Source organism: Sceloporus occidentalis, unplaced genomic scaffold, assembly GCF_023333645.1.
Source record: "Sceloporus occidentalis isolate IW3139 unplaced genomic scaffold, rSceOcc1.0.p SCAF_20, whole genome shotgun sequence".
In the NCBI taxonomy this organism is placed as follows: Eukaryota; Metazoa; Chordata; class Lepidosauria; order Squamata; family Phrynosomatidae; genus Sceloporus; species Sceloporus occidentalis.
In genome coordinates this window covers 9,963,449-9,987,382 of record NW_028317000.1, presented here as the reverse complement: position 1 = coordinate 9,987,382, position 23,934 = coordinate 9,963,449, and the positions used below count along the sequence as shown (strand labels likewise).

The 23,934-nt window shown below is 45.5% G+C and overlaps 1 protein-coding gene across 1 annotated transcript; it reads right to left on the bottom strand.

Annotated features, from left to right (window-relative positions):
* Positions 1 to 457: 457 nt before the first annotated feature.
* Positions 458 to 23,818, bottom strand: LOC149301934 (small ribosomal subunit protein mS29-like). Its single transcript, XM_089483176.1, has 13 exons — positions 23,507 to 23,818; positions 22,825 to 22,871; positions 22,015 to 22,137; positions 13,935 to 14,036; positions 12,222 to 12,330; positions 10,142 to 10,234; positions 7,618 to 7,748; positions 6,661 to 6,741; positions 6,152 to 6,310; positions 4,794 to 4,853; positions 3,030 to 3,119; positions 1,817 to 1,934; positions 458 to 629 (listed from the first exon to the last, which is right to left on the bottom strand). The coding sequence occupies exons 2-13, from the start codon at positions 22,867 to 22,869 to the stop codon at positions 544 to 546; spliced, it is 1,197 nt and encodes a 398-aa protein (XP_089339302.1). The 5' UTR covers positions 22,870 to 22,871; positions 23,507 to 23,818; the 3' UTR covers positions 458 to 543.
* Between the last annotated feature and the right edge of the window lie 116 nt (positions 23,819 to 23,934).

The following is a 23,934-nucleotide window of genomic DNA, read 5'->3' as shown; positions in this document are numbered from 1 at the left end:
AGATTTGAAAGACCTGTATCACCTCATCCAGCCCTTTGAAAGTTTAGGGCAAGGGACATGATTTGCATCTTTATGGGCCCTATTATCTTTTATCCCACTCCCACAACTGTACAAATAACCTGAGGCTTTAATATCACTCTGTACTGCATCTGAAGAAGTGGGGTTTAGATCCATAAAACCAGCTAGTCTTAAAGGTGCTGTAACATTCCTTTTCTCCCCTCCTCTTCATGCTTTTTTATGCTAGAAAAGAACAAAGTTGATTTAAAAGGGTATCTTCATTAAATATTAGCATGTGCTCAAGGAAATTAGATGGATGTAATACTTCAAAGCTGTGTGTTGTAAGCCTGGGTTCACTTGATGTGGGGATACATTTTTTAAAAAATCAATACAAATTCTCAGTTGTACTAGTCTCCTCCCCACTTTAGCATCCCTTTAAATAAATCCAGAGACATTCTACTAAAGCAGACATGTTGTATTTAATTGGAGAAATTCTTTGCATTTTGATATCACAGGTAAATGGAGAGAACTGGATGGGACACAAAGTCACAAGAAAGAGCTGATCTGATCAAACAGTCCAGGGTTCTGTCCAGTGAGGAAACGAAGCTCCATCCGCCCTTCATTGGTGCTGGCTGTTACAGCAGGAAGGTTCAATTTTTTAAGAAGAAGAAAAATACAATGAAAAAGCAGTGTGGCTTATTATGTATATACTGTATTTCTGATTTTGAGGTGGGCTGAAGCCTGACCTCTTTCAGTAAACAATGACTTCTTAGTTATTCTGAACAAGCTATTTAGAACCAGCAAAAAATAACACTTGGTATACTCTTAGATATTTCTATTGAATTCTATTTAGTTCAGTGGTAGTTACAAGTGGATGCAGAATTGTGGGCCATCCAAACTGAATGAGGCACAAGCTTTAAGATTACAGAGGCTTTGCCTTTTTTATCGCTGTACGTCAAAGTCACTGGAAGAGAATTCTTACTGAGAAGTCTTATTGATTTGCATTTCAGTTCTTCTGCCTCCCAGGTAATTTTTATTAGACAAACTGTATTAGGCATGCTACCATCTTCTGCAATACAGTTAAGCAGCTAAAACTGAGAACACTTGGGCCACATCTATTGCTTAAATCCAATCCAAATAGCTCTCTGAAGGGTGAGAGTAGATTAAAATACAGTCCGCCCTCAGTATCCGCAGGGAACCCGTTCCAGACTCTTCTGCAGATACCAAAATCCATGGATGATCAAGTCCTGTTATCCATTAAGGACAACAGGACTTCATCTGTGGCGAGACGGGGGGGGGGGGGGGAGAGCAGGGGGCACTTGGGCAGAAGGATGAAGCAGGAAGGGGCACCAGTGACACAGCAAGTCACATTCTCTAAGTTTCAGAGGAAGGCAAAGAAAAAAAAGTCAAGAAAACCCAGTGATAGGTTCATCCTAGGGCCACCATAAGTCAGAAATGATTTGAAAACAGACAACTTCTTCACATACTGGCTTATCAGTAAGATTAGCCACTTAAAGGCTCACTCAGTGTCTACCTTCATTTCTGAGCAGGAATTTGACCTTTTTTCTCCTCCGAATATATCCTACACTATCATGCAGGAAAAGAGAAGGAACCTCTATATATGTGACAGTGTAAATTTAGCTAGGCACACATTCCAGAACAGAAGTATTGAAGCGATGGCACGATTAAAAGGTAGATTTCTTTTGGAGAAGTAGACCCAGTTCTACTTTCTTACATCTCTTATGCCTAGTAGGCCTACTGAGAGTATAGCAAGTTAAATGCTTAGATTTCCTTCCTCTAGAGAGAGCCAGAGCCTCACCTTTCTCATGTTGAAGCCACTTCTGTTCCAGGTAATACTGATAGGTGCTCTCAAATTCCCGGTCAGTGCAGTTGAGAACCTGGATTGGAACAAAGGGATCCAGGGCATCGAAACCCTCCTAGAGGAGTGGGTTAGAATGGAAAGAATTTTGGTAAATGAACATCATGGTTATGAAAGGTTAATATTTTCTAGTTCACTCAAAAGTACTGTATATGCTCAACTGTAAATCGATCTCATGTATAAGTCGAGGATAGGTTTGGGGGCCAAAACTATGGATTATGGTGTGATCCATGGATAAATTGAGGGTAAAATTTAGGGACATGTAACAAAGGATGTAAAATATGAAGCACAGGAAAACGATGCCAAAGAACTTACAAAATTTCAATGGGGCTTGAGCATACATGCTATTTGCCTTATGCGTGGGGGTGGGTGGGTCTGGAATGGATCCCCATGTAAGACACGGGCGCACTGTATATACAGTAGACTGGGGGCTTCAAGGAGTAGGGGAACTCAGAATAAATGATAATATTAGCCTGGAAGAAGAGACTCCTCCCTCCAGAACTGTCATCTTCCAGCCTATGAGGGAGTTGACCAGGCAGGCCCAGCTCCATCAGGGCTAGCCTGGAAGATGAGACTCCTCCCTCCATAACTGTCATTCTCCAGCCTGTGAGGGAGTTGACCAGGCAGGCCCAGCTCCATCAGGGCTAGCCTGGAAGATGAGACTCCTCCCTCCATAACTGTCATCTTCCAGCCTGTGAGGGAGTTGACCAGGCAGGCCCAGCTCCATCAGGGCTAGACTGAAGAAGAAGAGCCCTCCCTCCAGTCCATCTGCCTTGGTCCAGGCCTCAGAGGGAGAGAAGAATGCTGGACTTGATCCCTTCCCCCTTCACCATTCCCTTCTCCTTTTGTGTCATGTCTTTTTAGATTGTAAGCCTGAGGGTAGTGAACCGTCTATTATCCCCTCTGTTGTAAGCCGCCCGGATTCCCAGTGATTGGGCGGCATATAAATAAATCCTATTATTATTATTATTATTATTATTATTATTATTATTATACATAAAGCGTACTGCAGGTGCCCTTTCACCTAAGGTATAGCAAACAGTTATCACAGAAAACTAATAGGTAGCCAGTGGAGTGATTTTAGTATTGGTGTTATATGATTACTCCTGGGTGTCTTGGTGACAAAACAGGTGCACCTTAACTTCAGACTTACCTTTCCTAGCAATTCATGAGGTAAGAAAGCTTTGCGAGGCTTGAAGACAGCACCTGTTTGACTGAGGGTAGTCACAATGGCTCCTCCAGTCTAAAAATACAAAATATAAATGGCACATCAGAGAGAAAATCCTCCCACTGTCCTCTGCACTATCTTTTCTTGGAATGTATCTTCCCTTTTGTCGTCAGACTTGAAGACAATTGCACAGAGCAGGAGTGAGCCACTTGCAGCTCTCTGGATGATGTTGGACTTTAAATCCCATCATTCCTCACTACTGACTATGCTGGATGGAGCTTTTGGCAGTTGCAATTTGTGAGGACTTCTACTTATCGCATCACTGTAGCACCAAATGTGGGGGCCACAATTTGTCAATACCACCTATGGGGACCTTTTAGATGTCCTTATGGGTCCTCTGTGAGAATTTTTCTTCCTATATTCCCAAAGCTAGCCACTACCACCCTTGAACTGCTGCTGCCACTATATACACTATGTGTATGAACTCAACTGACAACACTATTGGTAACAGCACAGGCACATTAAGTAGTACGACATACAGTTAAAGATTACTTATTTAACACACCTAAGTCCTAATTGACTTTTCTAACTCTTTCTCTGTCTCATTGTAATTCTAGCTGAGCCCAGCTAACCATTTTCACTAGTCCCTACTTTATCTTCCCTGACTAACTGTCCTATACTCCAGCCTTTAACATCCCTTTAGGCATTAAGTGAATCACCAGTTACCCCAGCATTCCATACTCACACCCCTCCTAAGAGGTCACTTACCTTATTACATTTACTATAAATTACATACATAAGCATATTTTAATTTCTTTAATAGACAATATCCTTCAACAAAAGGTCCAGAACATCACACAGTCCCACACCATCTGACAAGCTACACATTTACCCAGCCTTGGGAAAGGTAGGGGGGATAAGGGGATTATGGAATTTTATTATGTATATATTTATGTATTTTATTTATGTACTTTTATTTTTATTGTTGTAACCTGCCTCGATCTTTTGGGAGAGGCAGGATATAAATAAAACTTATTATTATTATTATCTGTAATTTTACTGAATAATCATTGACCTTTAATTAAGATGAATAAAGAAGTCATAAAGAAATACCCACCAGAATGCTTTACTAGGCTGAATATTGGAAATTTCTATTTAGTGATTCTTAGATTTCTCATCATGCCTTGCCACATTTTTAAATGTCAGCCTTAGAAGCAAGGGGGCAGTGTATGAAAAAGAAACTAAACAACAGGGCAAGATGGAAAAAATATAAACTGTAAATTTTAAGATGGAGTCACTTTTATGATAGAATGGAGAAAAGAATACACAGATTTAATTAGGTGAAGACATCACAGGAACTGGACTAAGTGAAATGGGGCTGCTAAAAGAGGGAAGATTTTCTAAGACTTCTTGATAGCAAGAACCATTTGACAACAGAATCATCAGCAGTGCAGGGCTCTCTCCCTCTGAAGATCATAACGGCTGACCAATGCTGGGCAGGTTCCAGCTCTGGATTTACTGTATGGAGGAGAGAGGGTTAGACTAAATGGCCCCTCCAAGTTTATGATACTAAAAACATCCCACTAGTAGCAGTCACTCGCCAGGTCACTATAGACTAAGAGTAGTCTCTCTGAGTAGTCCCAAAGAGCTACTCTTGAAAACTGGATAGCATGACCTTCACCCCAGCTTCAGCAATTGTATGAGCAATTGGCTTTGTTGGGTAAAACCACAGAGCTCCAGACTCCTCACCCAGTCATTGGCCACCATCTTTCTCAGGTTGTGGATCAGCGTCAACTCCTCCACAGCTACCTAAAAACAAAAAGAAAGCACAATCATGCTTTTCCTCTATTCACCCCCAGAAGCTTTGAGAGAAGTTGCTGTACTGAGATCATTATGACTTTTAAAATGAATACATGAGGGACCTTAGTTCAAAGCTTAGAATAAATTTCTCAACTACGTCACTCCAGACTCACCACTAGTCAGTCTGGCTAGGGGGTTCTGGGAGCTTTAATCCCACAAAGATAACTATTCTAAACTCTGCCCCCAATTCAATATTGAGGCAAGGTAGAAGAGATTTGCTTTACAGCAGTCTTAACAACCTGGATCCAAAACACTCTGCAGCAATAATTCAGTTTGAGGCCGCTTTAACTGCCTTTGCTGAATGCTAGGGAATTCTGGGAATGGTGGTTTTGTGAGACATTTAGGCTTCTCTGTCAGAAAGCTCTGGTGTCACAATAAACTACAGTTCCCAGGATTCCCTTGTGCTGAGCCAGGACAGTTAAAACGGTCTCAAATTGGATTATTTCTGCAGTGTGTTTTGGGCCCTGATCCTGTTCAGTGTTGTGGCTGGGTGCTTCAGACATGGCCTTTACCACTACCTATGTACAGTATTCTAGCTTGGGGTCCAATCTGCAACATGTCACAAGAGAATTATAACTTGCCTTACAGGGTTGTTGTGAAGACAACTGTGATAATGAATGTGAAATGTTTTAGAAATTTTGGGAGAAGCCTCACACCAGGATATCTATCAAATTAACACACTATTACTATTACAGGCAGGTTTCAGGCATTTTAAAAATGTTTCCCATTGTGTGCTATCTTATCCCTCCCCATTCCCATCTCCCTGGAGTTGCTTGAGGTTGAACTAGTGACTTTCTGCATAGCAAATTATATTTCATTTTAAAATATATGTACCATGCCTTTCCTCTTGGGTCTTGGAGACATGGACAGAGCAAAAATAATGAGCATAACAATTTTAAAAATCAGTCTATAAATGAGCAGTAATTCTCTCTACTTGAGATACTCAGAATATGTTCTGAAGGCCATGTAATATCATGATGATGGTACCCAGAGAATGATCTGAAGGCAAGTGAGGCTGTTTTACTATTGAAGGAACATAAAATCAAAAGAAACAAACACCCCCCCCCCAAAAAAAAACCCCAAAACAGAGGCACTGTGGGATTTCTGTACATTTCCTTGCAAACAGGCACTGATTCAGAGCTCTTGTTTTTAGCAGAGAAACTACATTGCAACCAACGCCAGAGGAGCTGGCCAATGCTCTCTCCCTACCCCTGAGGGCAATGCATGGAAGAGTGAGCGACCCATACTTTACTCTTGTCCTGTTTCTTCAGTGTTGTCTGTCCCCAAAGGGAATTGACTCCATCCACGGCCACTAGAAGCCTGAAAGACCCTTGGTGGCATTGTTGCTTCAGCTCTTTCAAAACCACCCCTACGACATCGCTGGCATTTTTCACTCGAGTCAAACCCTAAACAGTTTGGAGAAAGGAAAGTGAGAGAGGAGTGCTGGAAGGGAAATCCTGGGGAATGCAGTCCCATCCTATCCAACAATGGTGGTTGAAAACCTAACCATCCACTTGGCCTCCCCTTCAGTAGGTTCTCAACTTGGTAAGCTGCTCTAACTGCACACCCCCAAATTCCATTCCCAACTTAATTTTAGAGATTGTTAGCACTCCCAAAAGACACCTAATCTACTGTACTACATCTCCATCTTATCTAGCAATGGTGGCTCACATGGCCTCTACTGCTCTTCTTGCATACCTCCAATTCTACCTCCAACTTAAATTTACATTTTTTGGATTCCCAATGGATACCTCACCTGCTCTATCACCTCTCCCAGGGGCCTGCCTTCGGTGGTGCTCTCTCGCTTGCTCCATACATACTTCTGTTGTGTTTTGATCTGTAAGAGGCAAAAGATTGAGAACATAAGCAGGGTTCCATTGGGTGAGACCAAAAAAACCCATCTAGTATGGCATCTTGGAAATGGACAGATAGAGGCCTCTGGAGGAAAGTCCTGTCATGTCTCTTCCTCTTCTCCCAGCGGGTATTTGAACCTCCGTGGACAGAGAGAGACTTTGCTCCACTTTCTAGCCTCACCTTCTCTTCTGATGAGCTTCTCATGTCTTTCAAAGTACGTTATTGCTATGCCCTGTTTCTTCCAAAAGGGAGCAACAGTGGCATTGCTATGATAATGTTCATCGTGTCACTGCACTTATGGTGTCACCTGGTATGGTCTGTACCTCCCATGCCTCAAAAGTGATACCTCTGCCATAAGACTGGCATGGGTGAGAGGTTTCTTAGTCACTGCTAAGTCAAAGCTACTTGGTTGCTGCTCCCAGGGTAACTGGATGGCAAAGGGAGCACCGACTGAGATTTGTTGTTTTGTATGTACAGTAGACTTAATATCAAGAAATATACGTTCAAGGGGGTCCTAGAGCTGTCATACAAAAGGAAAGAGGGTGATAGCCTAAAATGTTTTGGGGACCACTGTTAGAAATATAGGGAGTTTATCCATTTAAAGTAAACATACATATACTACATCTCTTCCCATCAATACCTATCCTTTACCAAAGATTAAACATTTAAAAGTTTTGTACGAACAAAAAGATTTTTCTACAAATACCATACACATCAGGCAGGGTTACTGAGATGATGAGGAAGACAACCACATTCATACTACCTTGAGCTTCCTGCAGGAAAAGATGGAATGTAATAAAAGTACCAGTCTGAAGTCTCTCCTCCTTGCCAATGCCTGGCAACAACAGCATTTGCTAACCTCTTTCAAGAAATGCCCATTGGTGGTTTTGAAATTCTTCAGCCAGGCTGAGGCTTCCAGAGGCTGGTCAAGGCGCTCCTTGTTATAAGTAGATGGCAACAGTTCTTTGCAATTCTTTACCCACAAGTGAGCTGCAGTGTAAAAAGAAAGACCAACAGTGCTGTGAAGTTGGAAGGAATCTGATTTTCAGTAAATGATCCTTAAACGGAGTTAGGTTCCATCTAACTAAACTTCAACTGGCTTTAAACATTATTCTCTTGTTGAAGAAATGTATAATTCAAACTTTCCAAAGTAGCAAGACACATTTTTTGCAGGATTGTTGTATTTTGGAAAGGAGACAACTTAAGCTATAAACCAAAAATTCACATATGTTTAGAAAGAAAATGGGACAAAACAATTAAATGAAGACTGTATACACTCAGTGGCCATTGAACACTGAATGTCAAGATGAGGACTTTAAATGGAATTTCCTGAACTACTGCTATCTTTATTACTTATTTTAACAATTATTGTTTGTGTATCCCTTATCCATCATTCTTGGGACCAGAAGTGTTTTGGATTTGGGAGTATTTGCATATATATAATGAGATATCTTGGAAATGGGACCACAAAATTCATTTTTGCCTCCCCCTCCCATTGGCCTCCATCTTTATCTTTTACTCTACCTGCATTCTGCTTGAAATTTTTTTACTTCATTTTAATTTTTATTGTAAACTAATGTGTTTTTAAACTTTTCTTCTTGGTTTAATCTCTTTTTAGTGTTTAATTATGTTTTTACAACAGGGGGAAGAGATAGGGATCTTGGAATTTTTAATGCGTTTCTCTTTTAACTGTATCTTGTTTTACTGCTTGGATCTGCTTGGATTCCTTGAGATTAAGTGGAATAGCAAATTATTATTATTATTATTATTATTATGCTTCATATACACCTTATACACATAGTCTGAAGGTAATTTTACACACAATATTTTATATAATTTTAGTGTATGAAACCAAATTTGCACAGTGAACCATCAGAAAGCAAAGATGACACAATTCCAGCCAACCATGTGGACAATCTGTGGTAGTTTCGGATTTTGGAGTATTTCAGATTTCTGCAAAAGGGCTACTCAACCTGTAATATATAGTATTTTAAACTTGTCAATGAATGTTTTCCCTTATATAGGGTGGGATATAGATATTCTAATATTCTCTTGTCGTTTTCCTTCAAGTCACAGACCCTAAGGTGAACCTATCCCAGGGGTTTCTTTGCAAGTTTGTTCCGGGGGTGGGTGGGTTGCCATCGCCATCCTCTGAGGCTGAGGGACTGTAACTGTATACATTAATTTATACTCTGCCTATGATCCTTAAGAGATACTTTAATCAAAGAACAATAAGAAGTGTGCAAGTGGGATTTAAGAAATCCATATTCTAGTCACCACATTGAGCCGTGAAAACTCACTACGTAATCTTGGGCTAGTCACTCTCCTTCTCATCCTGACCTGCTGTTGTGAGGATACAATACAAAGAATGTCATATATTCCACCTTGAGTTCACTGAGGAAAGTGGGATACAACTGTAATTCATTAATAGAATTGTTGCTGTTGTTGTTGTTATTTGTATCCCACTCTTTTCGCAAAACTAGGGCCCAGATCACAAAGGCAGCTGATTCTAAAAGTCCTTATTTCAGAATATGAAGAAGAAAATGCAGTGGAAATGAGGGCCTGAGGTCAACGTCACTTGTCTGCCTCTGTCCACAGAGCCACCTAAGAGGTCTTTGTCAATGGTAGCTCCCTGACTGTGGAACACCCTCCCCAAGGAAGTTAAGATGACTCAATCTCTTTTGAGCTTCCACTGGGCAGCCAAAACAGTACCTTTCTGCACTTAAATTGCTCTGTTTTAATGGCTTTAAAATTTTTAGAGAGTATTTTAATGCATTCTCAAAAGCATTTTAATTTTGTATTATTTTAATTGCCCCAAGAGCCTTTGTGGGCTGGGAGTTGATATAGAAATACAGAACTATCTTAAATATTTTTTACAAGTGCCAAAGTGATATAATTAAGATAAAGAATTCTGTAGGTCCGTCTATTTCTCAGATGTGTAAATTTAGGGTTTTTTTTTAAATAGAGTGTGAAATGTGTTTTATTTGTAGTATGTAATAAAACAATCAATATAGAAAAAAAGAGAAACATCTTAAATAAAATAAACTGGGGCTAATGGCCATATTAGGAGTGGATGGGAGGCTGTCACCCTAAATACAAGAAATCCACAGCTGCATAGGGGCTTGGTTGTTGAGAATAAATATGAAGCCGTCTGAATTAAAACCAGCTGAACTGCATCTGTATGGCACCTTTCTATTAGTCAACAGGCTTCTTAAGCAGTGAGAAACTTAACACAAGATTAATAAACCTGAAGACAATGGCAACTAAGAAAAGCATGGGAAAATACAAAACACAAATACTATTACTGACTTTGAAAGGGTTTAAGAGCCTCTGGCTCCAAGCCAAAGGATCTATCAGGCCAAGAGAGTATACATCGTTCTTACCATCTGGAATGTGTAGGATTAGCCAGTTTTGCCTTGCACAGTAGTGGATGGCATGACAAAGTGTCATGGTCTTCCCTGTGGTCTTTTCACCATCTTCAAGGAAAAGCTGTTAAGGAAATCATGTCACCTCCCGCACATATCATGTGTAAAACTGGAGAACTTACATGTGTGTGCATATGTGCAGAGACATCATGTCATTCCTGCTGTTTAAACTTGCATAGCTCTAGTAAGTGCTAAAGGGTGCATAGGCGCACTTCAGACCCATAAGTTGTAGGGGATCTTTGAAGACCATCTAGTTCAACTCTTTGCTGAATATAGAATCTGTGTGCAGGATGGAACTGCAGCATTCCAGAAACATGGCTCTCTCGCTGCATCTTAAACTCTTCCCATGAAGCAGAGCCTGTAACCTCAGCAGGCAATTTGTCCCACTATCAAACACAGCTTACCTTTAACAAATTTCTCCTAGTAAAATTTATCCAAAACCTGCTTTCTTACCATTTGTACCCAGGTAGTTCTAGCTCTACCCCTTGAAATGACAAGAGAATATACATAATCCCTCTTTGTACTACCATCATCTGCCCCTAAGCAGAACTTTAAAAATTGACTTTTTGGATTATAACATTCCAAACCTCCCAGCAAATATGGGCAAGCTTGGAGATGTAGGCCAAAACGAAAATTTCCAAGTGTTGCACTGACATATCTGAATTTAAATCCTTGTGTTAATCACTTCTCAGAACAGCCATTTTGGAAATGCTAGACAAAACCCCCTGAAGATCCTTCTTGCTAACTAAGGCAGCCTGAGTTTTCGTTTACATCCCCTGTCCTTCCCAGCTCTCTCTGGTTTAAGCACATTAAAACAATACAATCTTATCTCAAAATCCCACCCTCCCCTAAAATACAATTAAACAGTACATAGTTTAAAACATACCTTAAAATATTAAAGAAATAAACATAATAAACTCAAATCAAACAGTGGCTGTAGCAGAGTTCAGGGGCAAAACAGGTTTGGATTTTTGGTGGCCAGTTATCTATTCAGGAAAAACCTGCTGGAAAAGGTCCGTCTTAACAGCTTTCTTAAAGCTGTTTAAGGTAGTAATGTCTCCTCCGGCAAGCTGTTCCATAATCTGGGAGCAGTTGCCGAAAAGGTCCTCTGGGTGGTTGCAGACAGTCTAATTTTTATACGTTGCAACAAATCGTTCCCAGAGGACCTGAGGGCGCGGGGTGGATTATACGGAAGGAGGCTTACACTTGCCCGTGTAGACTGAGCCTTCTGGGAGATGAAATTGAAAGCTTCTGGAGGGCTAATGTTTCCCTGTCCATATCATAAATGATAGCAGAAGACTTCAAGGTAAAGACAGTAAGGGCTCATTCCCACTTGCAGTTTAAACCGATTCCCGATTCGCCCTTGTGTTGGAAATTGATTCCAAAAGATCCCTCATTCCCACTATAAAGCAGATCTGGTTGTCATCCCCACTAGTTGCGCTGCTTCAAATTGGCTCTGGGTGAGGAGCAAGCCGCAACTTTACTTTTTACTTTTAAAAAAACCCCATTGTCCCCCCTTCATCCTCCTGCCTCGCTCCCTGGCTTCTCCCTCCGTCCCTAGCTTGCTCCTTCTGTTTGCGGCTTGCTCCTTCTGTCAATTGATCGATCAATCAATCAATCAATCAATCAATCAAATAATCTATCAATTTTACTTTTTAAAAAATGCACAGACATAAATATATAAAAGCAGCGCTGGGGGGGGGGGGGGGATGGTGGATCTGCCAAAAACTGAGGAGGGATGGTAAACACCCCTCTGCCATTAGTCCCTCCCCTCCAGAATGAATCAATTCTAATCTGTTGTTCCCACCTACTGGACTCGCTTCAGAATTGATTCTTCTCAAAAGAACCTCTTTCAAACTACTGTCTGGAAAAAACGGGTTTTTTTGCCTTTGCTTCACTTTATCATGACAGGAATCAATCACATTGCGACAGAAACCGATTTCACATGGGAATGAGGGTCATTTACACCGATTGGCAATTTGCTCTATTTCATAGTGGCAATGTGCCCTAAGTGATGCACTTTTACTTAATAGGATACAGATGACGTATCTGATGGCTGGATGAGAAAAGTTGGTGCATTTTAAGTAGCTAATGAGTTCGAGTGCTGGCTCCCGCACCATAAAGCATGTTTCGTTGAAGGTTTTCATCTGTTAGGACAAAGAGATGACAGAGTACCAGATTTTGTAGAGCGAGGATCTAGTCAGTCAAATTTAAAACCTTGGTTTTCATCGTATAAGCATTCTTTCCTCCAGTTCTTATGAACTCTCATTCATGCAAATTTATCAGGTAAAGAAGTAACTTAGTGGGATATGTGTAATTAACTTCAAAAGCATCTAAAATGTAGCAGATTTCAAGCCTAAATTTGGTGGGTGTTTTACTTAACTCAACTTTGGCTATGGAAAAACAACACACATTAACATTACAATACAAGGTCCTCTGGGCAGAAGTTTATGGTATTCTGTACACTGGGGGGGGGGGGGGGGGCACCATAAAATAACAGCAGCAGTTAGGAGGGAGGGAAAATATAGACAGTTCACTGATGCCAGAACTTGGCAAATTATTTCACTCAGCTGCAGTATTGTCTGTCATGATTAGCAGTGAACTTCTATCACAACTTTCCTCAATCTGGTACTCTTAAGATTTGCTTTATTTCCTACCCAACTAGCAAAGGCTCTTACAGTGGTTTACAAATGTAAAACCAGAAAGCAATTACAACCAGGCAAATTAACTAATATTAGAATGTTGAAGATTAGCAATAAAACTCAAATTGAGAGTTCCCAACCCTGAGTCTTTGTTGCTGAACTTCATCTCCTGGAAGCCAACACTCAAGACAAATTGAGAGCTGCAGTCCAACATTTGGGGGACCTCAGGTCAAAAAGCACTGATTTAAACAGGAAAAGAAAAAGATTCAGCCCTTACTGGAACAAGGTCTTAGATTATGATTGAAATATATCTGATGATTATGCCCAGAATAATCTCTCCTAGGAGGGCATTTAATGGAAGGGGGATTATGACTGAGAAGACTCTTCCTTTGGTAACCCTGCATTGCACCACCATGGCTGGCAGCATTATCAGAGAAGACTTTCCAGAAAAGCAGAACTGGGCAAATGGGGATTTGACATTCTGGCTGGGAAAAATGCCAGGGCTGTAGGCTGTTCTATGTCTATGAGGAGAGGATCTTTTCTCTCCACTTGATACCTAATAACCTTTTGGCTGGAGATACCTAAGATTGAACCTGGGACCTCCTGTGTGGAAGGCATATGCTCTGCTACTGAGCTTTTCTGAAGCAAATCTTTAATGATACACATATGACCGTACCATTGGCTCAGTTAGTCCAAAAGTGAATTATTCCATTCTTGACATTAGGAATGCTTTCAATTGCAATTGAATCTGGAACGTCATAACCTCAATTCACAGTATTTAAACCAGGAGTGAGGATATAACTTAAAATATGCTGGCATTTTTTGTTACCACTTTTTTGCCTTTGATCCTGGCCCACCCCTGGAATATAGCTTCCTTCACATTTTGTAGAAATGCAACACTTTATCTTTTAAGCCAGTGGTTCTCAGCTTTTGCTCTACAAAATGTTGTGAGGTTTCATTTCAGAGAAATCACAGCCAATATGGCTAGTGGCAAGAGATTCTGGGAGCTAAAGTCCATAAAATCTGGAGGACCAATGTGCGAAGCCACCCTGCTCTGCAACTCACTCTTCCCTCTCTATTTATGGAGATATTTATGGAAAACAGAGCACCTGCAACTTGAAGCGTGCTGGTAGTCCATGAGGAAAGATCACTTCCACTTCTTGGCGGGGGAGGCTGTAATATTGACCCACATGTTCTTCAGTGTGATTGGCCTGAAGGAAAACAACACACAACGCGTAAACAAATCAATTATCTGCCCGAAGTAACCTATTTAAATTTATATCCAGATTCAATTGCATTTGCTTCTTTTGACCTTTACAGTGCAACCCTCCTCATATTTACTTGGGCATAAACCTCACTGTGTATGGTGTTTATTTGTATATTAGCTATGTTTATCATCTATCTTTCTTGTAATGTGCTCATGATCATCAGATTTCCCCCTCCTGCAACTTTTATCTTCCAGCAATCATAGAAGCATAGAATCATAGGCTTAGTAGGGCTAGAAGTTGGATCTCCCAAGTCCCATTTCCCGTTCCCCATTTTCACCACGCAACACTGGCAGTCAGTGAATGGCGCTTCTGAGCATGAAAAAGCAGGCCTATGACTGCACACCTAAAGCTCTGAATAGCACAAGACCGAATATGCCAAAGCACCTCACTGCTTACAATCCCAACCTGCCGTTTATTTAATCTCCTTTCTAAAGATAACTTGTGCCATTGTAAATGCATTAGCCTTTAATTAGTCTTGGTTGTTTCTACTGCAAAAAAAAACACCCTATGGCCTGTTACAGACTGCCAAAATAAAGCTGCTTCGGGTCTCTTTGGAGGTATGCTGTTTAAATGATGCATGCATCCTAAGAATCCGGAAGCTGCACCAAAGCTGCACTCCAGTGCGTACGAATGGAGTGTGGCTTTGGTGCAACCTCAGGACTCTTAGGACCCATGCATCATTTAAATAGCATACCTCCAAAGAGACCCAAAGCAGTTTTATTTTGGCAGTCTGTAACAGGCCTATGATGGCTACAATGATACTTATATCTTAAATATTGTTTACTTGTCTGTTGGCAGCCAATATGTGACCAGGAAGGCAGGACAAAACTGTAACAGATAATAAATGACCCCATCTGCAAATTTTTCTCTCTCTCCTGTTTTATATTTATCAACTAGGCCCTGCTCCAGGATCCATCCTCTCATAAGGAAACGTCTATTGCAGAGGTCAAGACATTGTGGTCCTGCTACAGACATTTTGGGCTACCATCCCAGCATAGCTAATGGCATGGGATTGCAAGAGAGGTAATCCAAAAACATTTGGGGGCCCAAAGTTCTCCCTCCTTTGCTATATTCCGTAGCAAGAAGACACAGACGCAGCCTTGGATTGCAGCTACATGGGCCTTCCAGCAATAATCCTTCTGCACTTTGGGGGTGAATTCTGAATCTAGAGCGCAGTGGCAGTTGGGGGGGGGGGAGAGGAAAGCGGAGACATTCTTTAGCTTTTCCAGCAGGTTCAGCTTCTGCTGCCTGAAACCAGTTGGGCTTATTATTTGTTGAAGAACGATGTACAGAGGCCAGTTGCCTGGCAACACCAGCAAAGACCTGGGATGGCAGCAGAAGCCATCCCTTTGCCATCTGGGCACTTCTGCTCTGCCACTGGAGATGCTCAGGAGCTCACGTGATGGAAACCATCAGCCTGTTGCTGTTACCATGGAGACCCCAGAAGAATTGGCAGTGAAAAGACTGAACCCTATCCCCCCACCCCCCAAAAAATACAGCAGAGGAGGCAGCAGTAAAAGGGACCTCCCCAGGCGGCTTTATTTGACACATTTCTCCACATTTTCTCATCGCTGCTGCTGCAGCACCTCAAGCCGAAGTGGCTCCAAACTGCAAGAGGGAGGGAGTTCTCCAAACAAAATGGTGCTTTGATCCTCTTTTTGATACTGGGACTGCTCTTGCCTTTTTTCACGGTTGTGCAACCAACTGCATTCATGCTACTTGCTCGATTATATTGAAACATAGGAAGGGGAGAGGTTTTGTGTCACTTTTAAGACTAACGGCCTCAGAGGCAAAACCTGAAACAGACTGGCACAGCTACTTCCAAAATTAAAATGTACAGATATTTTTTTCTTTTAATTTGGACAGTTGTACAGCCGGGCAATTATAATGTCAGATCAGCTACTCCTATCATCAGAGTAACTCGACAGTAAACCATGTTGTCTTATTTAAAATGAAAAGGAACATTTACTTCCTCTAAAGTTAAATCCTAGAATACAGTTGGCCCTCCGCATTTGCAGCTTTGACTTTTGAGGATTTGATTATTTTCAGTTTTGATTAATCTCTAGCACACCTCTTCCAGACGTTGACCATAGTGCTGGGGAACCTAGAAGTTCCTAGAGAAAATACTTCTCTAGGCATGTTTAGGTCTTCCAGCATGATTCTAGGATCAACTTCTGGCAGATGTTGACCACAGGGTTGCACTGGAGGAATTGGAGGCTCCTAGAGAGGTGTTCTCCCAGGTAGAGAGAATAGTGGGGGTTTTTTATTTGTGGTTTTCCACATTCATGGGGGTCTTTCACTCCTAACCTTAGTGCAGGGGTCGGCAACCTCCGGCCCGCGGGCCGGATGCGGCCCGCGGAGGCCTGGCGACCGGCCCCTGCCTCCCCTTGCTGCCGCCGCCGCCGCCGCGGCGGCCGCCCGTCGCAGCGTTTCGCCGCTCTGGGCGCCGCCATTTTGGGCGGCAAAATGGCGGCGAAGTCTCGCGCGACCTCCCTCGAGGTCGCGCGAGACTTCGCGGCCATTTTAGCTGAAAAAATGGCGGCGCCCAGAGCGGCCTCTGGGGCTATGGGCGCCGCCATTTTTTCACCCAAAATGGCGGCGAAATATCGCGCGACCTTGAGGGAGGTCGCGCGAGACTTCGCCGCCATTTTGCCGCCCAAAATGGCGGCGCCCAAAGCGGCGAAAAGCCGCGATGGGCAGCCGCGGCGGCAGCGGCGGCGGGCCTTTGAGAGGCCCGCTGCCGTCCCTGGGGCCCTCCAGGAGGGCTCCGAGGGCGGCAGCGGGCCTCTGGGGGGCCCGCTGCCGTCCCTGGGGCCCTCCAGGAGGGCTCCGAGGGCGGCAGGGGGCCTCTGGGGTACCCTTTTCCGTCCCTGGGGCCCTCCAGGAGGGCTCCGAGGGCGGCAGGGGGCCTGCTGCTGTCCCTGGGGCCCTCCAGGAGGGCTCCGAGGGCGGCAGGGGGCCTCTGGGGGGGCCCTTTGCCGTCCCTGGGGCCCTCCAGGAGGGCTCCGAGGGTGGCAGGGGGCCTGCTGCCGTCCCTGGGGCCCTCCAGGAGGGCTCCGAGGGCGGCAGGGGGCCTCTGGGGGACCCTTTTCCGTCCCTGGGGCCCTCCAGGAGGGCTCCGAGGGCGGCAGGGGGCCTGCTGCTGTCCCTGGGGCCCTCCAGGAGGGCTCCGAGGGCGGCAGGGGGCCTCTGGGGGGCCCTTTGCCGTCCCTGGGGCCCTCCAGGAGGGCTCCGAGGGTGGCAGGGGGCCTGCTGCCGTCCCTGGGGCCCTCCAGGAGGGCTCCGAGGGCGGCAGGGGGCCTCTGGGGGACCCTTTGCAGTCCCTGGGGCCCTCCAGGAGGGCTCCGAGGGCGGCAGGGGGCCTGCTGCCATCCCTGGGGCCCTCCAGGAGGGCTCCGAGGGCGGCAGGGGGCCTCTGGGGGACCCTTTGCCGTCCCTGGGGCCCTCCAGGAGGGCTCCGAGGGCGGCAGGGGGTCTCTGGGGGACCCTTTGCAGTCCCTGGGGCCCTCCAGGAGGGCTCCGAGGGCGGCAGGGGGCCTGCTGCCATCCCTGGAGCCCTCCAGGAGGGCTCCGAGGGCGGCAGGGGGCCTCTGGGGGGCCCTTTGCTGTCCCTGGGGCCCTCCAGGAGGGCTCCGAGGGCGGCAGGGGGTCTCTGGGGGACCCTTTGCAGTCCCTGGGGCCCTCCAGGAGGGCTCCGAGGGCGGCAGGGGGCCTGCTGCCATCCCTGGAGCCCTCCAGGAGGGCTCCGAGGGCGGCAGGGGGCCTCTGGGGGGCCCTTTGCTGTCCCTGGGGCCCTCCAGGAGGGCTCCGAGGGCGGCAGGGGGTCTCTGGGGGACCCTTTGCAGTCCCTGGGGCCCTCCAGGAGGGCTCCGAGGGCGGCAGGGGGCCTGCTGCCATCCCTGGGGCCCTCCAGGAGGGCTCAGAGGGCGGCAGGGGGCCTCTGGGGGGCCTGCTGCCGTCCCTGGGGCCCTCCAGGAGGGCTCCAAGGGCGGCAGGGGGCCTCTGGGGGGCCCTTTGCCATCCCTGGGGCCCTCCAGTAGGGCTCCGAGGGCGGCAGGTCGCCTCTGGGGGGCCCTTTGCCATCCCTGGGGCCCTCCAGGAGGGCTCCGAGGGACGGCAGGGGGCCTCTGGGAGGCCCGGTGCTGTCGCTGGGGCCCTCCAGGGGGCCCTCCAGCGCTGGTGGCCCCCACCAGCTTTTTTGCCGGTCTCTGACGGGGCCTGGGGCCCCGTCAGGGGCCAGCAAAGGTGGGGAGGCCTGGCCCCCGGAGGGTGGAAGCTCCGCCCCCGGTACGCAGCCCCGCCCCGGAGGGTGGAAGCTCCACCCCCGGCACACGGCCCCGCCCCGGAGGGTGGAAGCTCCACCCCCGCACGTGGCCCCGCCCCGGAGGGTTGAAGCTCCACCCCCCGGCTTCGGCCCCCCAGTCGCCTGAGGGACACCAACCCGGCCCCCGGCTCAAAAAGGTTGCCTACCCCTGCCTTAGTGAATGTGGAGGGACCATTGTACGTATATTAGAGTATTGCCTAGTTTCTCAAAAAAGTCCTACTCTGCCACCTCAGGAGACTTGAATGGGGATCATATCCTTACCACAGGTGGTAGAACACACCTAACATGCGATTTTCACTCACACAAGGGTCAGCCAAAGATACTTGCCTGAGGCAAAGGAGAAGAAAGAATTTCCCTTCCACATACAATAGGTGACTGGACTGAGGCTGAATCGTACTTCAGCCTCAGTCCAGTCTCTTGAAAAGAGGTAGGTTCTCTATCTCATCTGAGGACATTAGACTACATGGTATACATAGCGCTGTTCTGTGAGATTCGGCAATGGATTCACAGCACTTATTGCTTGCGCACACCAGGTAATAGTAGGACTGGCCCTTATTCAAGGTGCTATTATTGTTTATTGTGGCCAAAGCCTGGAAAAGCTATGGTTTTAGACTACAGCTTCCTAAATCCTCCAGTCAGTATGACTACTGGCCATGCTGGCCAAGGTTCCTTTAGGCAGGAGATGTTAGGGGTTTAAATCCAAGCGCTCTACTACCGAGCCACAACCCAGGTGTATCATCAAATATATGCTGCTGTCCATTAAGGTAAGATGAAGTTGTCATTCACCAGTTAGCTTTTTTTGTGCAAGATGATGTCAACTATGGCCTGGTACAGACTGCCAGAAAGCAGCAGTTTGGGGCCGATTGTAGGGCTCAGGAGCATAGAGTGTCCATACGCTCCTGAGCCCTACCGTGCACTGAAAGTGCCATCATGGCTTGGCCCTGTCCAATGGAAACCACCATGATGACGCAGGCACGGCACAGCTTCCAATGTCGCTGTGCCATGAGTGCATCACTGGTGTGCACGAGTACACCAATGACACACTAATGGCGCCCCCGCACACGGACTAAAAAGAAACCATTTTAAGCAGGTCCTTTTTAGTCCTGATGGAGGCCGCACCGTTTGGTTGGTGCAGCATCCTTGCAGCATAAAAACGGGTGGCTTCAGGCCGCGCTTTTGGGGCGGTCTGTCGAGCCCCTATGTTTCTATTAAAATATGAGGAAGACATATTAATTTGTTTAAAAATTGGAATTTATGAGGTAGTATGACTCTTAGATTGAATGAGTGTAAAAACCATGATGTTATACTGTATGTATAATATATATAAATAAGTTTTTTCTTGTTTGAGCCAGACTATTTGAGAAACTGTATCTCCCCATACGAACCTGCTTGAGCCCTAAGATCTTCAGGAGAAGACTTTCTCTTGGTCCCACCACTATCCCAGGCTCAATTGCTGAGAATATGAGAGAGAGCTTTCTCAGTGACTGCTTCCACCCTCTGGAACTCCCTTCCATGGGAGGCTGGGCTAGCACCCTCCATGCTGGCCTTTCGATGGCAAGTAAAAATATTCAGGCAGGCATTTTAAAATCATTACAGGGTGGCTTTTATATGGGGAGGTGTTTTAGATTATATGTTTTAACTTTTGTATATTTTTAATCTTAATTTTATACTGTTTCAACTGGGCTATTTTAATAGTGTTTTCATCTTGTGAACCGCCTTGGGTGGGAGAAAGGCAGCATAAAAATGAAATAAATAAATAATAGCCCATGCTGTTTTTAAATGAACCTGAGAACTTTAGCATGCAAAGCTACTGAACTATGTTTCATCAGAATCAACACATGTGAGTTCTTGGTTTGCATGTACCATCCTTACCAGATCAAGGGGACCTCCAAGAAGCACTATAATAATAATAGTAAAATAATAAAATTTTATTTGTATCCCGCCCCTCTGAGAACACTATGTTTGAGACCCTCCACCCCCAATTCTCATCTGGCCCTTCCCAGGAGAAATAAACTACAGGGAAGGATAAGAAAGAGCAGGTAGGATGGGAAAATGAGTAAATGTCATTGGCAAAAGCGTATTGTATGCAATAACTGTGTGCACATTCTCTACTGACAGTAGCAGGCAATCTCCTGTTGACTTCAGCAAGTAGTATATTTTGTATGCAAAGAAGCATTCAAACAAGAAAAGGATAGGGGAACTCCATTCCACAGACTGAATACAATCCCCTGCATTCACTATCTGGCCTGAAAGTCTCTTCATGCAGTCTACACCTTTTTCACTACCACTGTTGTACTTAAGTTTTCACCACTAGTCAGTGATAAGCAGTGGGATCTCCTAGCTTCATTAGTGTAGAGTAGGAAAACCTTCCTGTTAACCTGTTAAAGACAGGAATAAGCATGGTGTAAAGACTTTTTAAACAATAGGGCATTTAAACTTTAAGTACTTCTGGGCAAACCTGCATAGAAATAATTTGTCTAAGGAAATGTCCAAGTCCATAAGAAGTACAGCTGGCCCTCTTTTCCCCTTGCCATGCCCACGGTCCTGTCCTGGCTGAAAACCCTTCCCCACACCTTCCCAAACTGGAATCCCACTCAGGGTCAAAAGAAGTTCCTGCCATCTGTCACAGAACAGATCTAAGATATTTAGGTGCCTAACACAGCAGATTGGACACAGAGAAGCTAGCCAATATGTAGAACAAATGATTGAGAACACACATTTTCTGCAGCGTCTTAAACCACAAATGCAGCAGAGGAGAGAAAGCACCATGGTTTGAGCATTGGACTATAACTCATTCAATTCCCTGCTTGGCCATGGAAACCCACACACTCAGACCCAGAAAATCCTGTGATAGGGTTACTTTAGGGTCACCATGAGTCAGAAATGACTTGAAGGCACAAAACAAAATGCAGCAGTATCAGAAGTCTTCAAGAGACTCTCTGTGAAAAACAAACTGCAGTAGTTCATCCATATCAGGAGGGATGGTGGCAATGCCCCTTCTAGCCTATTATATAAAACTCGCAATTAAACAGCGAGGCGTTACAAACTGCCGCTTTGAGGTGGTCTCCCGGCGCTCCTGTTTGCTCCGTGAGGGAGCCGCCGCAGCCAAACTGCGCGGCTCCCTTGTGGAGCAAAACAGAAGCTCCAAAATGGAGCTTCTTCTGGCGGCGCGCTCATGACGCCGCGAGGCGCCAATGGCGCACTCGCGACGTCATTAGTGCCACGCGACATGCGGACGCACAGCGTCCGCTACATCAAGATGGCGACGGCCGTGTGGAACAGCCGTCGCCATTTGTTACGGACAGAGTCCGTAACAGGAATAGGGGCGTCTGGAAGAGATGCCCCTTTTTTAAACTGGGACGTCCTGAGGACGTCCCAAGTGGCGGTTTCTAACCCGCCAGAGTCACTTAGAAACATGGTCCCGTTACACCTACTTAATCGACAAAAACACTGTCTTATCTGGAGCTCCCCAAATTCTCTTTTTCTCTTGCAATGAGACAGCCATCATATGTGATTATAAACTATACTTCAGTTCAGTGCCACTCTCATGACCCTCATTCAGAAATTTATTTCCCCGGCTGGATTACAAAAACTTACCGGGTCGTTCTCAGTAGTACGGAAGATTGTTCTGGGCTTTTCTGGCAGACTCACAGTATCCTGGTTTACAGCTGCACTTTGCCAGATGCTGCAACTTGCGTGAAGAAATTTATCATGCTCCAGCTAAGGAGAGAAGCAGTATCTTAGTTAACATTTGCTCTCCAGAAAAGGCTATCATTCTGCAATGGTATTCTGCTCTGTACATTGAATGGTGTTGAGGAACCACAAAGATGGCAGTCCCTAATAGGAAAAAGTCAGTTAGTCCTTCAAAAAAGTGTCATAGGAAACCCATGAGGAACAGCTGAAAGCACAAAGTATGTTTACCCTGGAGAAAAGAAGACTAAGGAGTCACAGTGGGGTGCCACAGGCTTCTGTCCTGGGCCCAGTGCTATTCAACATCTTTATCCAGGTACATGTAGGGAGAAATTTCTGAACAGCGAGAGTGGTTCAAAAAGGGAGCAGACTGCCTCAAAGGTTGGTGGACTCTTCTGTGCAAACACTAACACAGACATGGTGAGACTTCCCCTGGAATCCAGAAGCAATCTCTATCTGTTTCTATCGGAGCCTCTGTTCTTCATCATTCATTTGAACTATGGAACAGCTTGTAGGATCTCCTGTTTTATTAGATGTAAAAAGGCAATGGAAATGTATGAATTTGCTCAGTTCGGATACACACCTGTTAACAAATGGGTGTTACGACACACGAGATTCAAAAGGACACTGTGGTACTTTTGAGATGCTTTGCATACTGATTCAGACGGAGTTATGTTTTTGACTGACTGACAGAACGGGGGAGTTGGGGTGGCTCACCTTGGGTCCTTGACCAAGGAGTCTCCTCAGCTGCCTCAGCATCATCCCTGGCAATAGAAACAGCAAAAACGTATTCACAACAGAAGGCCGCTATATATTTTTGGAAAAGTCAACTTCTTAGTCATGAGTTGCCTTGACAAATTACACAGAAAGTCGTTTTGTTTCTATGTTAAGAGTACAGCTTTTAACCTCAAACTCATCATCAGGTAATTTGGTGCAAGAGAAGTACTCAGTAAGGCGATTGATGTGAGTAGATCTCCCCGTCTCCTGTTTTTCCACAGACAGAACCACCTCCTGGCTGAGAAGCAAAGCTCCAAAATGCACTGCAGAAATAATCCAGTTTGAGTCCGCTTTAACTGGCCCAGTGCTAGGGCATCCTGGGAATTGTAGTTCATTGTGGCACCAGAGCTCTCCGGCAGGAAATATATGTAAATGTACCGCTTTAACTGCCTTGGCCCGATGCTAGAGGATTCTGGGAACTGTAGTTTTATGAGACATTGAGTCAAAACTACAGTTCCCAGAATCCCCTAAAGCGGCCTCGCACTGGAGTATCTCTGCAGGGTTCAAAGGTCACTCAGAATTCTGCCAATGCTCTTTAACTGCGAGGCTTCCTTTGGGTTTAAAGGAAAAAGGAGAGCGGGGGAAGCCATGAGAGGAGGCAGAAAAGAGGAGAACGAACAACCTGCGCCTGGGGCCGAAGCAGAAAACGTCGGAATGGCGGCCCGCCTCTCTCCTCCTTTCTCTGGAGGCCCCTTCAGCGCGTTAGGCGCTTTTTCCTCCCCTGGGCGCCGCCATCTTTATGGCTCCTGAGGAAACAGCCCCGCCTTCTTCCATCTACGGAGAGCCCGAAGTGACACGCTTCCTCCGCGCTCGCAAAAGACGGCCGGGGAGACGTAGCTCGCGTTACAGCGCACGCGCTGTTGTGCTGATTGACAGGCGAGAGGAAGGGGGCGGGCGCAAGACGCCATTGGTCGGCCGCGGGACTGATTGGCGAAGGAGAAGGAGGCGGCGAAGGTCGAAGTCAAAGCAAAGGCCGCGCGGGGAGTGAGACGCACGGTGGGCGTGGCCAAGGCGCGCTCCCTGGCGGCGCATGCGCGCTTTGCTCGGCGT